At 40.3% G+C, this 22,532-nt stretch overlaps 1 protein-coding gene across 1 annotated transcript in view; it reads right to left on the reverse strand.

Annotated features, from left to right (window-relative positions):
• Positions 1–1,241: 1,241 nt before the first annotated feature.
• Positions 1,242–22,532, reverse strand: part of LOC114766967 (cytosolic carboxypeptidase 4-like) — a 121,756-nt gene continuing 100,465 nt past the window's right edge. Inside the window, exons 21-25 of the mRNA XM_028958358.1 lie at positions 20,910–21,039; positions 17,349–17,480; positions 17,011–17,187; positions 5,561–5,724; positions 1,242–1,437 (exon numbers count right to left, since the gene is read on the reverse strand). Of these exons, the coding sequence (XP_028814191.1) occupies positions 1,374–1,437; positions 5,561–5,724; positions 17,011–17,187; positions 17,349–17,480; positions 20,910–21,039 (667 nt within the window). The 3' untranslated portion in view covers positions 1,242–1,373. The remainder of the gene's footprint in view (positions 1,438–5,560; positions 5,725–17,010; positions 17,188–17,348; positions 17,481–20,909; positions 21,040–22,532) is intronic.

Consider the following 22,532-nt stretch of genomic DNA (forward strand, 5'->3'; position numbering starts at 1 on the left):
TCATTTCCCTGCAGTAAATTGCTGCAAGGATCAAAATTCTAAATAGCCAAGCTGAAGATAGAGAGCTCTCAAAGTGGAGCACATTTGAATTAATCAGTAAACTACTCAGTTTAACCTATTCCATATTCCAAGGGCAGCACTCAGTTCTCCATGGATTAACTAGGTAACACAGTTAGTGATGGAATTAGTTTCTCTTGATAAGAGGATCTCCATGGGCATGATTACTCTTCAGAAATTTGTGTTCTGTGTGTGGCATGTTTAAATGAAGATTGGGGGAGTTGGATTGGACTCTAGTAAGTAAAACTGCTTCTCTTCCAGTGCAAAATAGTACATCAAATAAAGCAACATATTTGGTCCCAGAATGTAGAAGTAAAAAGGCAAAAGAAATAAGATAGACTTTGATCATGTGGGAGTGCTAAGTGTGGGAGACAGCAGTGATCATGTAAATTTGCTCTCTAACTGTCCCAGTTCAACCTCCTCGATGCTCTTTTATCCTTCCAATGAGTGCCTTCTGTTTTTTTTGTGTGTAAAAGAGTGAGTTGCAAATCTAAACTTAAATTTGCTGGTGTAAAATGAGAGAAAACCGCAGGAAACCAATTAGAGGGCAGGCTTAAGTCAGCTTTATTCTAGCTAATCTAGATTTTCATTCAGCTTTTGCTAATGTTAGTTATTTATGATGCACTTACAGTGTACTGAGAGAAAACTGCTTATAATCGGTATGGACCACCCTGTCACCAGATGGAGGAATAAGTTATTTTTATCAGTAGACATATGACTCACACTGATGTGTGCAGCCCAAAGCTCTAAACCTGTACAGGCAATAAATTGAGGTGAAATGAAAGATCGCCTGCAGATCATGGCGGCCTGCTGGAGATCCTGATATTCATCTGTTTACTGCACCTGAACTTGGAGGAAATGTCCTGACACTGCAATAAACACAATAAACTCCCTCTTACACATGCATTCCTATTCAAACAGACACGTGCACACACATGCATGCATGCATGCACGCACGCACACACACAAACTCAGAGAACACACTTGTGCCAAAAACAACTAAAGTGCAGTCGGGAAATGCAGGCAGAAAAAAATGAAAAAAATCTGCAAACGACACCTCATCTTTTCAAGTAAAATCCTCTTAAAACAGAATAGATTCAACATATGGCTTAAAGGGAACAGGGCGTGCAGCTCTGAATTCTAAAGCATGGCGCCGCCACGAGCAGAGCTGCATCTATAGGGAGGAAAAAGCTTGATGTTTGGTTAATGGGATGGAGGCGGCATTAGAGCTGCTAGCACTAGGCTCTTCCACAGCTTTTTGAGCCAACCTCATCATAAGTCGAGCCCAGTTCCTCTTTTCCACCGCTAGGTTACGTTCAGCGAAGATGCGAGTCAAGAAATATGCGACGCACACAGCCGCTGCTCTGTCTGTTCCTATTTCTCTACAGGGAAATGAAGGGAGAAAAAGAGAAAAGGAGAAAAGAAGTCATCCTCGGAACAGGAAATAGTCTCTGAAGACAGCTTGTACCAAGTGAAATGCACACAGGAATTTAATTGCGAATCCTGAAAATCAATAGAACACCATTATCAGCTACATTGAATGAAACACATCCTGGATGAAAAGTCCCCCTGTGCTCGTATCACCCAGGACTAAGAAGCAGAAGAGAGGAAGACGTTTGTGTGGCTCACTGTGATCCATGATGCTCAATCATGGCTCCATGTATTAATGTCAATGGCAACTATGACACCCCAGACAGAGTAACAGTTTGGAGGTTTTCCACAAAATCCTCACAAAAGAGCTCTGTGATCAACGGCTACTTGCAGTCTCAAAGGTAACTAGTTTTATTTCCCCTGAACCCACAGGGGAGCGTGTCCCACAGGCCCTCATTCTTCCTAAGGTCACCTGAGCTTCATCACAAAGACATGAACTAAAGATGAGGCTGAAAAGCGTGCAGAGTTGGGAACTTTTTCAGAAACAATAAACAAAACCACATAACCATATAAAGGTCCTGACTAATTTCTACCATACAGCACAGAAACATGAACTAAAAGGGGGATTCATGCACTATTTCCTTATTTTCATGAAACAATGGCAGTATGTATATGGAGACTCTGTTATTGTGCTCAATTTGTAGACTTTTGCTTGTAGAACACTTAAATTTGTGTGAATGCTGGAAGACAAACCCTCAGATAATGCTAGATATCATTTTCAAAGGTTTAGGCCACTTTGCTTCTACCGGCTCGTTTGAATATGTTCATGTTTGAAATAAACAGCATGACTTCATCATCATCATCATGTCACAGACTTTGCTTTCACTTCTGACTGTGTACCTTTCTGTCACCTCCAAAATGACAGAGACTGATTAGGAAAATAAAACTACCATCAATTAATACAGCATCTTATTGAAAATCAGATCAACTGCAAAATCACATCTGCTCTTTATCAGGTCAAATGTATTTGGAATGTGATCTAATACATGTGACCTTTTCAGAACTCTGCTTGCTGATAGTGGACAGGGTAAACTGGGGTCAGGACGAGCAGAAGTGGGAGCAACATACTCTTGGTAAGCATTGTATATTTAATGGCATAAATTTGGCTTCAATATCATTCACAAAATACAGGCAAAAAAATTAAAACCAAAATAAACCAACATCTGATTTTTTTAAGCATTCATCATCAGGATGAACTGAATTTGTAAATATTTTAACTGAGAAAATTTAAGGTTGCTCTCATCATAAAAGGTTTTGTCTATTAATATAAGTGCCGCAGGTAATCTGCAAAACGTGGTGTGAAAAATCAAATCACAGCAAAGGAACTGTCAACCAAAGTAGATTATTACATCTTACATTTTAAAGTATGTGAATAAGACAGTGGCATATACTATGAATATTAATAGTAAGCCACAGCAAATCCGTTGTATTTTTGTGACTCAGATCCATGTGAACAATGAAAATGACAAAGCTTCAAAGTTGGGGTATTGACATGACCCTAAATCTGAGAAATAAACTTTTGGATAGGAACTGTCACTCTACACATGTCACCATTCTGTGCTGCTCATCTAACCCTGAGTGCGTAGCCTTGAGTGTTGTGGAAAGGCACTGACAAATAAAAGCCCTTGACATCCAGAAACTTGTGTGTGAAGCCAATCAAACCACAATCCTACCACGCCCAGAGTGCACCCACACACTCTGCTCATGAATTCACTGGCTGTAAACTCATCAACTTCTGTCATTTTCTTACCCACGTCAGGCCCACACTCTGGAATCTGATATTCTACATTTAAAAAGAAATAAAACACATCTGAGCAGTGAATCCGTTACTGCTGTACCCACTGTATACAGAAAGTATTCAGACCCCCTTACATTTTTCACTCTGTTATATTGCAGCCATTTGCTAAAAACATTTAAGCACATATTTTCCTCATTAATATACACACATAACCGAATATTGACAGAAAAACACAGAATTGTTGACGTTTATTAACAAAGAAAAACTGATATATCACATGGTCCTAAGTATTCAGACCCTTTGCTCAGTATTTAGTAGAAGCGTCTTTTTCAATCTAAAAACAGCCATAAGTCTTTTTGGGAAAGACAGGTTTTTCAGACCTGGATTTGGGGGATCTTCTGCCATTCCTCTTTGCAGATCCTCTCCAGTTCTGGCAGGTTAGATGGTAAACGTTGATCTACAGCCGTTTTTTTAACTCCAGAGATGCTCAATTGGGTTTAAGTCAGGGCTCTGGCACGGCCATTTAAGAACAGTAACAAAGTTGTTGTGAAGCCACTCCTTTTAACTGTGTGCTCAGGTTCATTGTCTTGTTGGAAGCTTTGGCCCAGTCTGAGGTCCTGAGCACTCTGGAGAAGGTTTTCCCTGTAGGATGTCGCATTCATCTCTCCCTCGATTGCAACCAGTCGTCCTGTCCCTGCAGCTGCAAAACACCCCCACAGCCTGACGCGGCCACCAGCAAGCTTCACTGTTGGGACTGGATTAGACAGGTGATGAGCAGTGCCTGGCTTTCTCCACACATACCGCTTTTAAGGCCATATAGTTCTATCATGGTCTCATCAGACCAGAGAATCATCAGACTCTCAAATCTTGGAATCCTTCAGGTGTTTTTTTCAGCAAACTCCTTGCGGGTTCATGTGTCTTGCACTGAGGAGAGGCTTCAGTCAGGCCACTCTGCCATAAAGCCCCGACTGGTGGAAGGTTGAAGGATTATGGAGGCCACTGTGCTTTTAGGAACCTTAAGTACAGCACAAATGTTTTGTAACCTTGGCCAGATCTGTGCCTGTGCCTCTCTGAGCTCTTCAGGCAGTTCGTTTGACCTCATGATTCTCATTTGCTCTGAATTGCATTGTGAGCCATAACAGGGGCGTGGCTTCCTAATCAAGTCCAATCATATAATCTAACACAGCTGGACTCAAATGAAGGTGTAGAACCATCTCAAGGATGATCAGAAAAATTGGACAGCATCTGAGTTAAGTATATCCTTGTCACAGCAAAGCGTCTGAATACTTAGGACCAGTTTTTCTTTGTTAATGAATCTGCAAAAATGTCAACAATTTTCTGTCAATATGGGGTGCAATGTGAACATTAATCAAGAAAAAAAACGAAATTAAATTATTTTAGCAAATGGCTGCAATATAACAAAGAGTGAAAATATATTTAAATATTTTAAATATTTTCCATACCAACAGTAGGTCTTGGAGCTACAGCAGGAAACACTTTCTGCTCTATAATTTTAGAATAAAAAAAAAATAAAGTCACTGACTTCTTTCTCTTGGTGTACAAGATGCAACTTGGGGTTAATAACCTTTAGCCAGGAAATAATTGGTGGCAATAATGTATTCGACTGATGGAAGTGCATCTCTCCCCCATGTGATGTATTTCAACATAGTAACATTTTCAGTGATACACATTTGTTTAACTTTGACAAAGTGACGTGATTGTCATTGTACTACACAGAACAGTTCACACCCTTGAGCAAGGTCACCACCCACATCAGATATAAGCTGTGTCACAGCAGAATTGCTTATATGCATGGTGCTAATTGAAAATAATTACGTATTAATTACGTGTTGCGTATTAACATAATATTTAAGTCCTAAACCTAAAACTGTTAACTGTTACATTTTCTAGTAGATGCTAGAATCAGATTAACATGGGTTACCTTGTTGAGATTTTTGCTTTATGTTGTCGTGGTCATAAAGCTCTATAATGTGACTTCAATGACAAACTCAAATACTGACACCATTATTGAAATCAATGAGGATTTCATAAAACAAACTGACTTTTTGTTAAAAAAATGGCAAAATGTAAACTATTTTATTTCATGAGAGAGATTTTTTCTTTAGGGGACATACTGAAGTCTCTGGTCAGATAAAGAAAAATGAATATTTAACACATCTGAAGGACAAATAAAATGCCACAGGCATGGCTGTGTAATTCGAAGCTCACAGAATTGCAAAATACACTACCCAGAGTAAGTTTCTACAACAACTAAGCAATGCATTTTCTTTTCTTTGCTGTGTGACAAAATGATGCTCATCTTTGGACACTTACTTGTGGGATTTATGGTCTAGTGGGCTGTCATCCAGGTCTAGCAGGGCAGAGACGTGGCTGATTATTTTACTGTTGTAGTCCAGTCTGTTCCGGCACAGGATCAGCAGGCTCTGGCAGAACTTTTGCCCCATTTCCTCCAGCTGCCGTGTGCCTATCTGAAAGCCCTGTACACACAAGAAAATGTACAGGCATATCATATGGTACAAATGTAAAGAGAACAACATTTAATAAAACATTAAACTCAGTAAAGTTCCTTTGTTGCTTTCAAACCACGCCTACAGTAATTAACCAATCAGTTTTGACAGTGTCTTGCTCAGGGACACAATAGTAGTGAGCGGGTTCATAGGAAAGTGTCTTACTCACTAGGCTACTACCCTATGGTACTCATCATGCCAAAGACTAAGGAAGATAGTAGAGGCTCATGCTCAGGGGGAAGACATTACTGATATCTCCAAGCCATTCACAGTGTCTAGAATTGCTGTACGTTGCAAGTACAAGGAGAAAACATCTGTAAGAAACTAACTTGGCCGTGGCCATAGGCGCAACATTTGGAGAACTCTGGAAAGGAAAATAATCAGAGATGTCAGCAAGGAGCCGCAGATATCTGCCAAGATGATTTTTGGCTGATCTGGCCTCATCTGGAGTCAATGTTTCAAGAAACATAGTTGTGGGGGCTCTTTCTGATCTGTACCAGTTTGTAGAAAACCCTGATAAGACAGAAGCTCTTGTACTTGGGCCTCAAGCAGCCAGACATAAGCTGTCTGACTACATGATAACTCTGGATACCTTTTCTATCTCACCAAGTACAGAGGTAAAGGATCTAGGTGTTCTCATGGACACAGGTCTCTCGTTTGATTTGCATGTAAATAATATCACTAGGATAGCATTCTTTCACCTTAGAAATATTGCAAAGATAAGAAACATGATCTCAATGCATGATGCAGAAAAGTTGGTCCATGCCTTTATCACATCAAGGTTAGATTACTGCAATGCATTACTTTCTGGATGCTCTAATAGGTGCATGAGTAAACTCCAGCTTGCAGCCAGAATGCTGCAGCCAGAGTTCTAACTAGAACTAGGAGATTTGACCACATCACCCCAGTCTTACAATCACTGCACTGGTTACCCATCAAATTTAGGATTGACTACAAAATCCTACTTTTGACATATAAAGCTCTAAATGGTCTTGCCCCGCAGTGCCTGAGTGAACTTATAGTTACCCGCCACGCCCCCTTCGATCAACGGGTCACTACTGGTACCCAATGATCACGGCGGGGTTGTGGAAGTTGTTGAACGGCTTGCCGGTGAGTGTCCGGGACACATCTGTTTTCTCTGGCCTTCTGTTAAAATGGCACTGGACTAAAACCTACTCTGCACTGTCCAGTACCTCTAAAAACATGAACAGATGCTCTTTACCTCTGAGTTTTCCAGCACTACACCTGTTGGAAGGTTTCATCCTTTCTTTTTTCTTTCTGCTAGAGTTTTTTTTGTGTCAAGTAAGGTCAAGTGTGGGGGGGGGTGTCAACTGTAGGGCGTGTCAAAGCACATTGAGACATACTGTATGTGATTATGGGCTATATAAGAAATAAATGTTGTTGTCTTTATCATTTACATTTACATTTACATTATTTATCAGACGCCCTTATCCAGAGAGACTTACAATCAGTAGTTACAGGGACAGCCCCCCTGGAGCAATTTAGGGTTAAGTGTCTTGCTCAGGGACACAATGGTCGTAAGTGGGATTCGAACCCGGGTCTTCTGGTTCACAGGCGAGTGTGTTACCCACTAGGCTACTACCACCCTATCATGGTGGGCTTCAGGGCCGTCCTCCCAGAAGAATCACTTAACTCAATAAGAGTGGCACATATGAGCATGACTGAAGTTTGCCCGTAAACATCTGAAAGGTAAAGATGAGTTTTGGAAGTCTGTGCTTGTGTCTGATGAGACTAAACTGGAACTGTTTGGGCACATGAATGTTGCTTATGCTTTTAGAAGAAAGTGTGAGATCTTCAACCCTAAGAACACAGTTCAAGGATGATCACTGTCATGATGCTGTGAAGCTGTTTTGCAGGCTCAGGCACAGGGGGCCTTTTTTGGGTGCATGGCATCATGAAAAAATAAACGTTCAGAGGGACTATGCAAAAATGTGCTCGTAGTCTTGGTCTTCCTTGGTCAAAGTCCAGCAGATCCTCAAGGATACCAAAACAAAGATCCTGGAGTGGCTTGCACAGAGCCCAGGCCTCAACCCTATTGAGAATCCATGGCGGGTGCAGAAATTGAATTGAAAAACATGCAATTTGGACTAGCAAGTTTTTTTTTTTTTATCTTGTACAGGGTGGTAGTAGCCTAGTGGGTAACACACTCGCCTATGAACCAGAAGACCCAGGTTCAAATCCCACTTACGACCATTGTGTCCCTGAGCAAGACACTTAACCCTAAGTTGCTCCAGGGGGGGGACTGTCCCTGTAACTACTGATTGTAAGTCACTCTGGATAAGGGCGTCTCCTAAATGCTGTAAATGTAAATGTTTTGAATGGGTCCAAAATCCTAGAACTACTCTAAAAGATTGGTGTCAGTTGTCGCTTGGAAAAGGTGCACTATTGACTATTAATGGGAAGGGGGATTATAACTTTGGAGGTCTCATTTGTGCTCTTTCTTGTCTAAACTCGGTGTATCAATAAAATATTATGATTATTTGTTTCCAAAATAACAAACACTTAAATGTCATTTTAATGGAGAAATTAAGAGTTGTCTAATTTCAAAAGGAAACCATTTTGGCCTCAACTGTAAATAGACCTTTCACACTGATGCAGTAAAATGTGGTGAGATCTCAACACACTTTCCCATATGAAACTATTTGATTTTGATCGATTTTTATTCACAATGTTTTCTGATATTATCATTCTGAAGCTGAAGACACCAGAGATAATAAAGAGTTTATTAACATAAAACCATAACTATCACTTTATGCAGTGAACTGTTTTCCAGCGCCTCAGCAGCCCAGGCATCCTGAAAAAAACCTGAAAAAGCTGTTGTCAGAGGTGAAATGCAGTTTATAAATGAGCTTTTTGGGGCACTCTCCTTCTGCAATGATTCTCCACTGACCTGATAACAATTATCAATTTTCAAATTTATCATAACTCGAGACTTAGGTGTGAGTGGGTGTGCACATTTTTTTTGGTTTGTGTGGACCTACTCTACAACAAGTCGGCTACACCTCCAATCTCTGGTACTGTATTGTGTCTTGAAAGTGAAAGTGAAGTGACTGTCACTGTGATACAACGAAATGTGTCCTCTGCTTCTCATCGTGTCCTCTCTCATCATCGGGATTTGAACCGGCAACCTTCCTTAACTGCTAGGCCACCATTGCCCCTTAAATTATTAATAAATATTATTGATGGATAGTATCTAATCTCCTAAATAACAGATCTGTCACAGCGCACACTATGCCACCACGCCAGCCCTCCAACACCCGATGGACATCCAAGAAGTAGGATAAATACGGCGCTGTCTCATGTGTTAGTCGGGGGAAATAAGTGAGTGGCAATAGTACATATAGAAGAATTCCTTGTGATAGTGAGTAATACATTTAATTTCAGCATCAGCATTTCTGAATGTTTAGATGCATCAGGAGGCCGGTTGTTATTTTCTCTGCTTTTTTCCAGAATATGTGGAAAATCCACATGCAAATTTTCCATATTTTCTGATTTCGCTAAGTGTCATGTAATTATTCATGGTCAGCCTGAACATTGCCCTTTAACTGTAAACTGAGTTTAAAATGGAAGGAACTTTCTGTACAACACATGCTGCAGACGTTTCTTACAGAGCAACCGTTACATGAGGCATGACTGACACTTTTCTGACATCATCACACTCAGTGCAACAGATGTGGGCCGTGATGAACTCCATGCTTTACCGCTTCCATCTGCCTCCCAAGGCGGCCCATTACATTTATTGTTTTGTTTTTACTTGGCCACTAATTTCCTGAAGAAAGTTCCTACAGGGATCCAGGTAAGGCCCTGCAGAATGGCTCCAGCAGGGTAAAAGCCACCTTGCGTGTGCATCTGTGGGTCTTTCTGTCGTAATGACAACAGATAATTGCTCCACAGGCGGCGGTGGCTGTGCGCTCAGCTGTGTTATTAGCGTATGCCTCTCCTGAGAGAGGAAACCCAGCTTGAGAGAAAAACCCAGCGCCTGGGAGAATATCAGACAGCAAAATGGTGAAATGATTGAGGAAGCCTTGCTGTGCAGAAAGAAGGAAAAATCTGTTTCTCCAACCCTGAAATGTCTTCCCAGAGGCTCTCCTCTCTGTCCTCACTATTTGCTCAGCTGCCTCATCATATCAGGTGTCAGCACATTGTTGAAGCTCATAAATACTTTGGTGTGGTTTTGTTCATGTGACATTTTTTTAACCCACGGCTGCTTTTAATGGCAGTAGAACCGTTCTGCCAATTTTCCAGATGAATCGTCTTGCTTTTAGAAACACCCCCTCCATCCAATAACACCCCCTCTATTGAAGTATTATCACCACAGATAAGTGAAATGCTGTTCAGTGTTCTGCATGAGGAAATGGTGCCTTTCCTACATTGGGAAGGGAGGAGGAGCTGCCATCTACTCCTCCACACTCTGGACCTGACCAATGAGATGTGAAGAAGTACAGAAGAACAGAATTCAGTCAGCAGAACTAACACACCAGCCAATCCAAAAGCAGGAAGAACTTACCTCTGTCGAATCAAACAGGAAGTCTAAGCTACAACAGGTCTGTCACATCTCATCTCAACCCAACCAAACAATAGGGCTGACGAACCTGTAGCCATTCAAACAACAGGAATTACACACCTGACTACAGACCTGACATCTGTCGGATAAAACAACAGGGCTGTCACACCTCCATCCAATTAGAGAGCAGGGCTGGCAAACCTCCACACGCTTCACACATCCCACTCAAATGCAAACAACTGCCACACTAGACATAATCACAGTGATACTACCGACAAACAAGGCAATTCTGCAAACCCAGCATTCAGTATACACGGCCACATTTTCAAGTCAGTCTTTAAGTGGATAACCAAGCCAAATAAGGCACGCCTGAAGCAAACTAATGAAGGGAGAACACACACATATAAAGAGAGGATAACAATAATGCTGACCTCTAGTACACCTACACACACTAACCCACAGATTTACACCCACACTTGCCAGCTTCAAATAAATGGTGCATCTAGTGTGCATCTGGAACATATTCACAGCACTTCACTTATGTTAAATTGATTAAATATTTATTTTTACCTCAATTATACATGCAATAGCCCATAATGACGAAGTGCATAAAATGTACATAAAATGTACATAAATATTCACAGCGGTCAGGATTTTAATAAGTCAAATACAGAAAACACAAGACGCGTCACTAGGGACGTGAATTGTCAGGTACTGCAAGTGGACGGCATGGACCTGAGGGGCTGGAGCCACCGCCATGCAGAAAGAAGTCCGAGGGTCAGCCAGAGGGGGACGAGCAATGCCCACAGTGCCAGAGCCCTGTGGATGCCATTGGATGATCAAAGCAGGTGCACCTGATTATAGAGTCCAGGACTGTCCAAACATGATGGACCAGGACTCCTAAAGAACCGCTAGGTACCACCCAGTAGATACCGCCCCATTGTTGTGGACTTTACTGACCTTTTGCGTTTAGCTCCTGTCAACCAACTCATGCCTATGGCTTTGTTTTAGTTTCCTTTTTAGCCACCATGTTATAATAAATCCTAGCTATCAAACAGGTCAAGCTCCTGCACTTTCTTCCCTCCCTGACCTGTAGTTGTGACAGGCTCTCCTCTCTCTTTAGAGCAAAACTGGAGCTCTGTCAGTGTGACCACTGGTCATCTTCTTGGTCATGTTTGTGTTTGAGGTGTTCTAAGCCAATCCCTCAGATTGGCCAGGTCTAGGACAAGTCCAAGTGGTTACAAACTGCATAGTCAGAAGGTTTCAAATCCCAAATCGCCAAGGTCCCCTTGATCGAGGTACCGTCCCCACACACTGCTCCCTGGCCAGTTTACGCACTTTAGACTTTATAACTTTGGGTCTCATTCCGGGTTGTTTCTTTACCTAATTGCTGAATCTTCATTGTGCTTTTTGAGTAATTCCTAAGAGAACAGTGGCCCAAACCTCCATTTGTAAGTTGTATACTGGGGAAGTCATGTCATGTAAAGTCAACAAATCTTGATCATAGATCTTCTGAAAACTTTTGTTCAGTCATGGCTTCCATTTTTCTTTTTGTGTAGAGCAAACTCAAAAGGTCTGAGTAGCTCTGATAACACCTCCTAACTCATTTCCTTAACAAACCTCCAGGTATCTGACATCCCTGGCAAGATGTCTGTAGAGGGTTTCCTGGAGAAGACAATGCACTTTAGGTTCTATCATGTGTGTTACTGGAAGCTGAAAGTTATGGGTTTTATGTCAGCTCTTCGTGTGTCCTAATTTCATATCAAAATTCAGAAATAGATGAAGGGCTTTGTATTTGTTGTCCACAGCAGGGAAATTAGGAATTAAGGATGAATATGGCCCATTTCACTCATGTGTATTTTGGTTCAAAGAAACATACAGCTAATTTTTAACAACAAAAGTTGAAAATGATGTCATGTCATTATGACTTCCCACTTACAAGGTAATTGAAGCAGCACAGACCTACATGTCTGAAAAGCCAGAAAGTACCGGAGTCCTTCAAAATGGTGTAGATTTCTAAAGGCGCTCTGAACAGTTACCTTTGTACTTCTAGAAATATGATTATCTGTTCTTTTTAAAATTACATTTTTTTCTGTATCATAATTATTATTATTATTTTTACTTACTGACAGTCATCCATATCTGCATTTGCAAACACCTTAATGCAGGCAATGACAAATAAAAAAAGACACTAGTTAACCTGAAATATGAGACAACCTGGCCAATATATTTCTGCTGGCAACAGGCACATCAGTATCAACATGAAATGAACGTTTGTTTGTTTTTTTATTGATCATCCCATATTTGTGTGCTCTAAGTTTCTCAAAAATACTGCCTGGAATGAATATGGACTGAACACTGTGTGATATCCCACCACTGTAGTCCAAACCCATCGTTGTTTTTCTATTTTCAACTGTACAAATATGAATGCTCTGTCTGACAGCCACAAGAGTAGTGGTGAGGAACAGAGACATGACAGCATCTATAACTACAGCTAGCATGTGATCAGACTGTGATATGATGATGTGGCTCGAACATGGTCATTCCTAAAAGCAGAAGCAAACATTCTGATTTCTGCCAGTTCTTCACAACCCAGATTCTGGTAGGATTTTTGAAAAGATGTGAATCGCATTAGACTGCATTGATTTAAAAGAAGGGGGAGATTGAGTGGGTGATGATAAGCCATCTTTAGATCAGTATGTGTGTGTGTGTGTGTGAGAGAGAGAGAAAGAGAGGATTAATTTATAGAGGTGGAACATTAAAGGTGCAGTGTATAACTTTCAGCAATGAGGTTGTGGACAGCAGCTAAATGAACCCCCCTCCTTCACCTCTAGAGCCCATATCAAAATGTAGATTAGACTTTGGTGGCAGTTCAAATGCATGATGGGTTCAAGTTGCTTCTTCAATGTAAAACACAAAACTATTTTTACAGACACTTCGGTCTCTAGAACATTCTGTCATTAAAACATATGCAAAAAGTGACAAATACATGGCATACCTGGAATTGCTGATGTAATTGAATATAAGTTGTTATGGCATTTTTAAGTGAATATGGCTGCTTCCTAGGACTACAGCAGTATAACATTCAAAAGAACTGCATTAAATACATTTAGGTATATCTAGGATTAAATCAACAATTGCTGCTCAACAAAAACTAATAGCTAAGTTATATATTATTTTACATATTAAGCCCTATTATTGTTTGTAGAACCTTATTTTTAGTGAAAGTCAAGTGACTGTCATTATGATGCACAGCAAGCACAGCACACGGTGACACGATGAAATGTGTCCTCTGCTTTAAACCATCACCCTTAGTGAGCAGTAGGCAGCCATGAAAAGCACTCAGGGAGCAGTGTGTGGGGTCGTTGCTTTGCTCAGTGGCACCTTGGCGGTACAGGATTTGATTTCTGATTATAAGACCATTTCCTTACACCTTAGGCCACCACATTCCCTCTTTTAAAAAGTACAGTCAGGAGTTAAGCTTTGGTAAAGTGTTTTTTTTAATGAAGGGAGGAAAAGCAAGTTATATTTAGTCTGGTCCACCATTTGAAAATGGGAAGGAACTCAGCTGTCCTGATGATATTTGGAAGTTGGTTCTAACACTGAGCAGCCAGGACTCTTTTGCTCTTTTGATGAGCAGAGGCTCAAGAGGAGAATTGCTTAATGAGTGACTTTGGGACAACTTGAGTGGTCCAGCCAGAGCCCATGTAGGGGAATACACAGGTTGGATGCCACCATTATACAGTACAGGCCAAAAGTTTGGACGCACCTTCTCATTCAATGTGTTTTCTTTATTTTCATGACCATTTACGTTGGTAGATTCTCACTGAAGGCATCAAAACTATGAATGAACACATGTGGAGTTATGTACTTAACAAAAAAGGTGTTGTTCAAGAGGTTGTCACCTGAAATACTTTTCCAACAATCTTGAAGGAGTTTCCAGAGGTGTTTAGCACTTGTTGGTCCCTTTGCCATGTAAATGGTCATGAAAATAAAGAGAACACATTGAATGAGAAGGTTTGTCCAAACTTTTGGTCTGTACTGTATGTATGGCTTTATTCAGAATTAAAATGCATTTTCATCCTGTTTAACATTCCTTGGTTTGTGGTGCACCCCAGAACCGGACGTCAGAATCCAGATGGTCGACCGTACCTCTTCAAATTATTAACAGATCTCAGGAATCACATGTCCCCATCCTTTGGAAGAGGAGTGAAAGACCACCACGTGCCGTAATTCAAAGATCACAGGAGTCAGCCATCCACAGGCCCCTGTAGATAATTGGAGAAAGGACCAACAGACCAGACACTGCGGCGCCATGCTGAGAGGGGGGTTCCTCCTCCTTTCCCCCCTCCTGTTATAATGTTTCTACAAGCAAAGCTCACCTGTAGACCAATCGATAAAAGATCGTTGAAACAGAACATACAGGATTCCAAAGACTCTAAAGGGACCCAGAATTATTTTAGCTTACTGACCATTTTACATTTACATTTAAGGCATTTGGCAGACGCCCTTATCCAGAGTGACTTACAACGTTATCATCGATGCAGTGATCAGTTCTGGTTCACTAGGACCCCCAACCAAGAATACAATCTTTTTATTCACTCTGTTGTAGATTCTGTACACAAGTTTGACAATAAGAAAGTTACAAGTTCATCTAAATATTCTCTAAAGAGGAAAGTCTTGAGCTGTCGTTTGGAAATGACAGTGACTGAGCTGTTCATTCAACCACTGTGGGTCCAAGACGGAGATGAGTCTAGTTGGTTGGTTCTTCGTTTGAAACCTGTTATTCCCTTATTCCTTCATACGCTTTATAATTTCTATATCGACTAGCTATCCATATAGCTAGAAGAACTTTAATATATGCGGCGCTCCATGTTACCAAACTTTGCCTTTCTGCCATTTTCTCTTCAAAAGCTGCCGATCTCTCCGCCCATCGACACCAATTTTTTTTCTGAGGAAAAGTGTTGCACTGGTTCCAAAATTGGGAAATTTTGTCTGATAAATGCCATACATGTTATACCAGAAAATAGGCTATGCACTGTTGATTGAGCTCTTGAGCTTCAGAGGTTCTTCAAAGAAAAATATGAGAAACTGCCCAAAAGCAGATGTGCCAAGCTTGTAGAATCATACTCAAAAAGACTTGAGGCTGCAATTACTGCAAATGTTGCTTCAAAAAGGTTTTTAAACAAAGATGTAAGTTGTGTACATTTTTTGCTGTTTTTTTATATTTAATAAAGATTCAAGCAAATTTGGTCATTTTACAGTGTAAAGAATGTATAATATTGCCTTCACTACGCTATCATATGATGTTATGACTTGTACCAGCCACAGTTTCCATTGGACAGACCCACACTTTTAGTGCACCCAACACCCAGCAGCAATCTTCTGCTACTGGCTGACTTGTCCACAGACTGAGACGATAATTAGTGCATCGCTGCTGTTGGGTCCAGACTCCAGTCCCACATCTGCTTCAAGGCTACTAATTGGCATTGAACAGAAGAAGATATTTTATTTGCTTTTTCTCCCACTGCTTACCACTCTGGGGCATCAGGAGAGAGGGCATTCAACATTTCCTTTCTAAAGGTCTTCTCCAGATATGAGTACAGACATTTAATCACACAGTTCTGGACCTGGTCTCAGGTCTGGTTCACAGTGAATCAGGGATAATAAAATGTCCAATGTTGCTGAGACAGAAGACAGTGTTCTGAAACATGTAGACATAAAATTGCTGCTGCAGCAATAATCACATTGTCCCTTCTCTTTTTAAGAAAAGTGACTGGCCAGTAGTCCAATACAATTTGGAGATTAAAATAAGAGTTAAAAAAGGAGTTGACAAAAAAGGTGTGCTCAGCACTGCTCAGTAGCTCTGAAGGCTTTACAGCATCTTTTAGCTAGACAACTCAGTGGACTACCAACAATCAGATCAAAGAGAACATCCAACGAGTTTAGAAGGAGAATTTACAAAAGTCAGGATGGTTGTACACAAAAGCCAGAAAGTCCTATGTGGGCATTTAATTATTTAGCTTATTTATATGAGGGGATTTGGTCATCTTCACGCTCGTTTCTCTGTGTGCCCTGTAGTCTACATCAGAAGAAACCAGAAGAAAACCCACACAAACACAAGGAGAACATTTACTAAGGTTACATTCCTAACACTGATAATACTGATGGTAAATTAACTAATTCCTTCTGGGGAGAAACCTGCAGAAGACCACACCATGTGTACTTCAGCTAGTACTTAGGAGCTAAGCCATCATGTACTTAAAAACACTTAAAATAATCAATTTTAAAAGGAATCAGTTAACCTCCTGTTATATGCTATTTCTAGTCTGAGTAAAGGATATTACTGCAGCCTTTTGGACAAACTGTAATCTAATGACTTATTTAGGTACTAATATATTGTTGTAGCAGGGTTCAGCATAAATTCAGCATAATAAGGGTTTGGGATAAAAGATGCATATAAATTATTCAGCATTTACTGAAGGTGGCCCATTTGAGGCAGGGACGTATGAGGTTTTCGGGAGCAGACATTTTGGAGAAAAAGAAAAAGTTTTTTTTGTCAGTTAGATTAATAATGTGCAGAGTGAATTGCAAAGGCCTTGCAAATCGCATCATCTACAGTGAAAACATTTTCCAGAATTTGAGTTGTATTAATGTCAGAAGATTTATATAGGTTTCTTGGATTATGAACCATTTAGAAATGGTAAAATTGCTGCTGACATACCACTAACCTTATAGATCCCCTGATCACAGCCGTTGTAGGTGCTCTCCATAGTGTAACTTCGAAGAACACCAACTTCCCTCCAAACCACAACCCGGGCAGTGGAGGCTCGAGACTTCTCTATCAGGAAATTACAGCTGTTGAAGGAGAACGCCGGAGCTATCCTGTCCAGCATCTTTGGGATCATCTGGGTGAAGGGTCACATTTTCAATGAACGACAAACAAACAGGACAGTGTATTCATTATTTTGTAATGATTGTGCTTTCCTCAAAAGCTATATCTACATTATATCTATCTATATTACGTTTGTAAGGTTATTGCAATGATGTGTTCTGTTTTTTTTTCTACCCTGTATCCTGGGGGTTCTTTCAGCACAGAGGTGTCCACTGTACAGCCGGACTGCCACAGAGTCTCCTTCACACTACATCCATATAGAAACACATTTTTCTTCCTGGAGTGGCCATGGAAATCACAGAATACCTGCACAGAGGAGTGACAAAGTCTTAATTTTTCTTTGTAGTGGATTTTCTATGAATTGAGTTGCTCCCATTTGTACTTTTGAGTGAATATCTATGTAAGGCTAATGCTTAGAACATGATTTCTGTCCTGTTTATATTGACCATAGACCTGTGATACCAGTTATTGACTAATAGTTACTGTTGCCTGCTTGAAGACATACTGTAAAACTTACTCTACAGCAGACAAGATCATGAGATTATCTCACAAATAATTGAAATAAATGATACGATTTGTTTTTATTTTCTAACCTCCGTACAATTATTTGCAGAATGTCTAATCAGAGTTTGCAAACGGCCGAATAAATTTTTTTTTTTTAAATAATATGTGCAGACACACAAATGAACGGACAAATGACAAATAGAATGAGAAATGACCATACAAGGAAGTGAAACGGCAAGGAACAATGATTTTGGTTCAAGTCTATCAATATTCATGTTCAGCATGATTAACACATTTGTAATCATAGGTGTAAATGAGAAGTCTGTATATCCTCTACAGCAGGTTATTGTGTCTGAAGCACCTAGGCTCTAGTCTTACAGGCTGTTTGTGTTCATTCACTTAACTGTGAGTGTTTGTGACATAATCTGTACTATTACAGAAACGTTTACATTTGTGTAAAAAAAAATTCTAAATAGTCATTTTTAGTGGATAAAAATGATATTTTCTGATTATATGGCAACAAGCTGGAATTTTTATTAATTTTGAGAAACGGCAGCCTTGTAAGTCAGTACAAATCCACAGGGTGGAAAGGTTTCATCTGGCCACTGTTTGTCGATTGGATGCAAATTCACAGTGTTATGAATTCCTTGACATCCCCTTAAGCTATTTTCACTTTATATTCACTATATTTACATGTCTTTGCATTGCAATTTTCGATCTCTATCAAAAAGGCAGGTTTCCTGCAACATGGAGCTTCCATTAAAGTGTGATTTCAGACGCCTGGAAACAACACAGAACAACCCCAGTCAGCTCTGATGGAATTCCCAACTGAACAGGAAGAAGAAGGACAAACCACAGTCTCAAATCACAAGGTGATCCAGAGCACATGCCCAGTTGTGGACAAATTGCAATCCCCATGCCACACTTGATCACACTAGACCGCTTCTTCAGGTCCAGGTCCATCTTTATTCGTTTAATTTGGGGTTTTCAGTACCTTTTTACATACAATCTTTACATCTCATCATCTAAAACAGCATGTTTTGTTTTTTTTATTAAGATTCAGCAGGGAGTCTTGGGAAGGAAGACTCTACAATAGCCTCCAGAGTATGGAAACTTATGATACCTTGTACATTAAATCAAAATTGGAGACAGATCTTAAACCAGATAAAGCTAGAGGGAATTCCGAAGGGAAATTATTAATCTGCATTTTATATAATACAAGTCACACACTTTCGTACTTTTCCAAAAACTACCAAGTATACTTTTCCAAGCTACCAATGCACCTTCAACCAGTTGTGCAGTATTGGCCAATGGGAATACTGTATTGTTTCTTTTCTGTTATCAATCTGCCGCATTGTTGTGACCCAGTTTTTTTTGCTAGCACAGGGTGATGACAGATCCATTAATATTTATTCATATACATTTTAAGCAGAGGTCACTTCACACTGTACATCATTCATTGATCTTTTGTTGCCTCTTTATACAAATCCTCTTTGTACACTATTCTATTTCGAAGCACACAGCTATTTTAAATTACAGGGCATGGTGTGTTTCACCATACTTTCACCATTGAGCAACATGCAAAAAGGTGAGACATGGGACAGAAGAGGGAGGTATATGTAAATGAGCTCGCGATGGGGGAGTGTGTGTAAGGTGTAAAATGGTACTTTTGTTCCTTGATAACCACGTCTGTTGCCTTAGTGCTACTGTCACGCTAAGGAGGACACAACATAGAGGGATTTTTCTGAAATCTAAAGCGAAGTCTGAACAGACATAAGCAATGAGACAAGATCCATCCATCCTGCAGTACACATGGTGTTTAATTTAAGATATATTTTATTTTATATTTATATACAAACCGGATTCCAAAAAGTTGGGACACTAGACAAATCTTGAATAAAAACTGAATGCAATGATGTGGAGGTGCCAACTTCTAATATTTTATTCAGAATAGAACATAAATCACGGAACAAAAGTTTAAACTGAGAAAATGTATCATTTTAAGGGAAAAAATGTTGATTCAGAATTTCATGGTGTCAACAAATCCCCAAAAAAGTTGGGACAAGGCCATTTCCACCACTGTGTGGCATCTTCCCTTCTTACAACACTCAACAGACGTCTGGGGACTGAGGAGACCAGTTTCTCAAGTTTAGAAATAGGAATGTTCTCCCATTCTTTTCTAATACAGGCCTCTAACTGTTCAATCGTCTTGGGCCTTCTTTGTCGCACCTTCCTCTTTATGATGCGCCAAATGTTCTCTATAAGTGAAAGATCTGGACTGCAGACTGCCCATTTCAGTACCCGGATGCTTCTCCTGCGCAGCCATGATGTTGTAATTGATGCAGAATGTGGTCTGGTATTATCTTGTTGAAAAATGCAGGATCTTCCCTGAAAGAGATGATGTCTGGATGGGAGCATCTGTTGTTCTAGAACCTGAATATATTTTTCTGCATTGATGGTGCCTTTCCATACATGCAAGCTGCCCATGCCACACGCACTCATGCAACCCCATACCATCAGAGATGCAGGCTTCTGAACTGAGCTTTGATAACAACTTGGTTTGTCCTTGTCCTCTTTGGTCCGGATGACATGGCATCCCAGATTTCCAAAAAGAACTTCGAATCGTGACTCGTCTGACCACAGAACAGTCCTCCATTTTGCCACACTCCATTTTAAATGATCCCTGGCCCAGTGAAAATTTACATTTACGGCATTTGGCAAATGCCCAAGCTTGTGGATTTTGCTTAGAAATGGCTTCTTCTTTGCACTGTAGATTTTCGGATGGCACAGTGGATTGTGTTCACTGACAAGGGTTTCTGGATGTATTCCTGAGCCCATTCTGTGATTTCCTTTACAGTAGCATTCCTGGATGTGGTGCAGTGTCGTTTAAGGGCCCGGAGATCACAGGGATCCAGTATGGTTTTACGACCTTGACCCTTATGCACAGATTTCTTCCTTAAACCGCTAGGCCAAGGAAGCGGCCCGAAAGATTGTTCCAGATTCTCTGAATCTTCGGATGATGTTATGCACAACTGATGATGATAGATGCAAAGTCTTTGCAATTTTTTGCTGGGTAACACCTTTCTGATATTGATATTTTTGAATGGAGAACATCACTGAAGTTCTGTATAAGTTTAACACTAGGAAGACAAGGACACTGCTTTTAGGTATACAGCAAAGAAAGCATATTCTCCTGCTGCAATAACCTATTCAGATTCAAACTGGACTCACCACTGGTGTCCTGCCAGTGCTGCTGAGGTACAGTAGCAAACCCTTGGTGTGGAAGATTGTAGGACTTAGACTTATGTCTGGTTTCATCCACTGCCTGTTCTGATCTTCTCCACTGAGGGAGCATCGTTGGCTGCAGTACAAACAAGACAAGAACACAAAACGAGAAATGTTTGTTTTACTTTTTCTGTTATTATATTTTTATCATATCTTCTCTTAGACCACTGGGTAATAACTATGTACATTTGTTATGCAAAGTGTGGAAATGTACAGTGAATTTGATAATGTGGCATATAACCTGTACACAAAACACCATACAGTGAGCTGCATAAGTGTACAAACCCTTAAATTAATACACTGTTGAAATACTTTTTGATAGATACAGGGAGGTAGTAGAATAGTGGTTAACACACTCGCCTATGAACCAGAAGACGCAAGTGATTGTCATTGTGAAACAGCACAGCACGTAGCGACACAACAAAATAACCATCACCCTTGGTGAGCAGTGGGCAGCCATGACAGGCTCTTGGTGTGTGGGGATGGTGCTTTGCTCAGTACACCTTGGTTGTTCAAGATTTGAACCGGCAACATTCTGATTACGTGGCTGCTTGCTTAACTTCTAGGCCACCACTACACCACCACTGATACCTTGATGCTTTTTATGCTCTCTGTGAGCCATGGCTTTGGGCATCTGAGTAAATGTTAGGAAAATCCTACTAACACAGTAAATAAAGCTGAACTTTATTTGAGATTAATTATAATTTTTTCTGTACAGATTTTTGTTTGTTTTTCAATGGAACTGAATTGGTTATAGCTCACATTTTAATTGGGAAAAGTTTTTGAATGGTTTTGAATGATTTAATTTTATTAGATCAGATACAACTGATATTCACACTTTCAAATCCTGTCCTGAGACCAGTGAAAATTTGCCTTCAGTGTGAACCAGATCCAATACACCTGGGAGCGCATGCCCCTCGATTTTTCACCGGGCCATGGCTAATGTCCTCAAACCCCTGTTGGACACAGGTAACGTTGTCTACTACGTGGATGACATTTTAATTGCCAAAGGGCACACATAGGACACACACTGAGCCATTTTTGGTGAGCACAGATGACAGCTGATGTTGTGGGTTGGTGTGATTCATGTCTTGTGTGTGCAGAAGTAAATAAAGGGGACAATGGGAATCTTTCCAATTAGACTTCATTGGACGGCTCCCAAATGCCGATATTGTCTGATAGTCTTTCATAAATTCTCAAACTGAAGCAATTCCCACTCGCAACAATACACCAAATGGTGGAATGAATAAATCGCACCATCAAAAAATGTAAGGTCAACAATTGCCATACCCTTCATAATGCATTCAGTGACCCTCAAAATTGCTCATGGACATCAAATTACTGCATACCTCACAATGTCCTTTACATCCCATCCCTCCAGGTGGTCTTTTTGAGGAAATTTTAATAACACACATCATTACATGATGTAAAGTTACAACGTCTCTAATATCCTATCTACATATGTAACTCATTGCAATGAAAATGATAAGACCTATGCATGGATACAGAAACGTCTCAATGATCTAGTTTCTGAATACAAAAGTAGAATGGCTGTTCAAACGCCACCAA

The sequence above is a fragment of the Denticeps clupeoides genome, chromosome 17, assembly GCF_900700375.1.
Source record: "Denticeps clupeoides chromosome 17, fDenClu1.1, whole genome shotgun sequence".
Classification (NCBI taxonomy): Eukaryota; Metazoa; Chordata; class Actinopteri; order Clupeiformes; family Denticipitidae; genus Denticeps; species Denticeps clupeoides.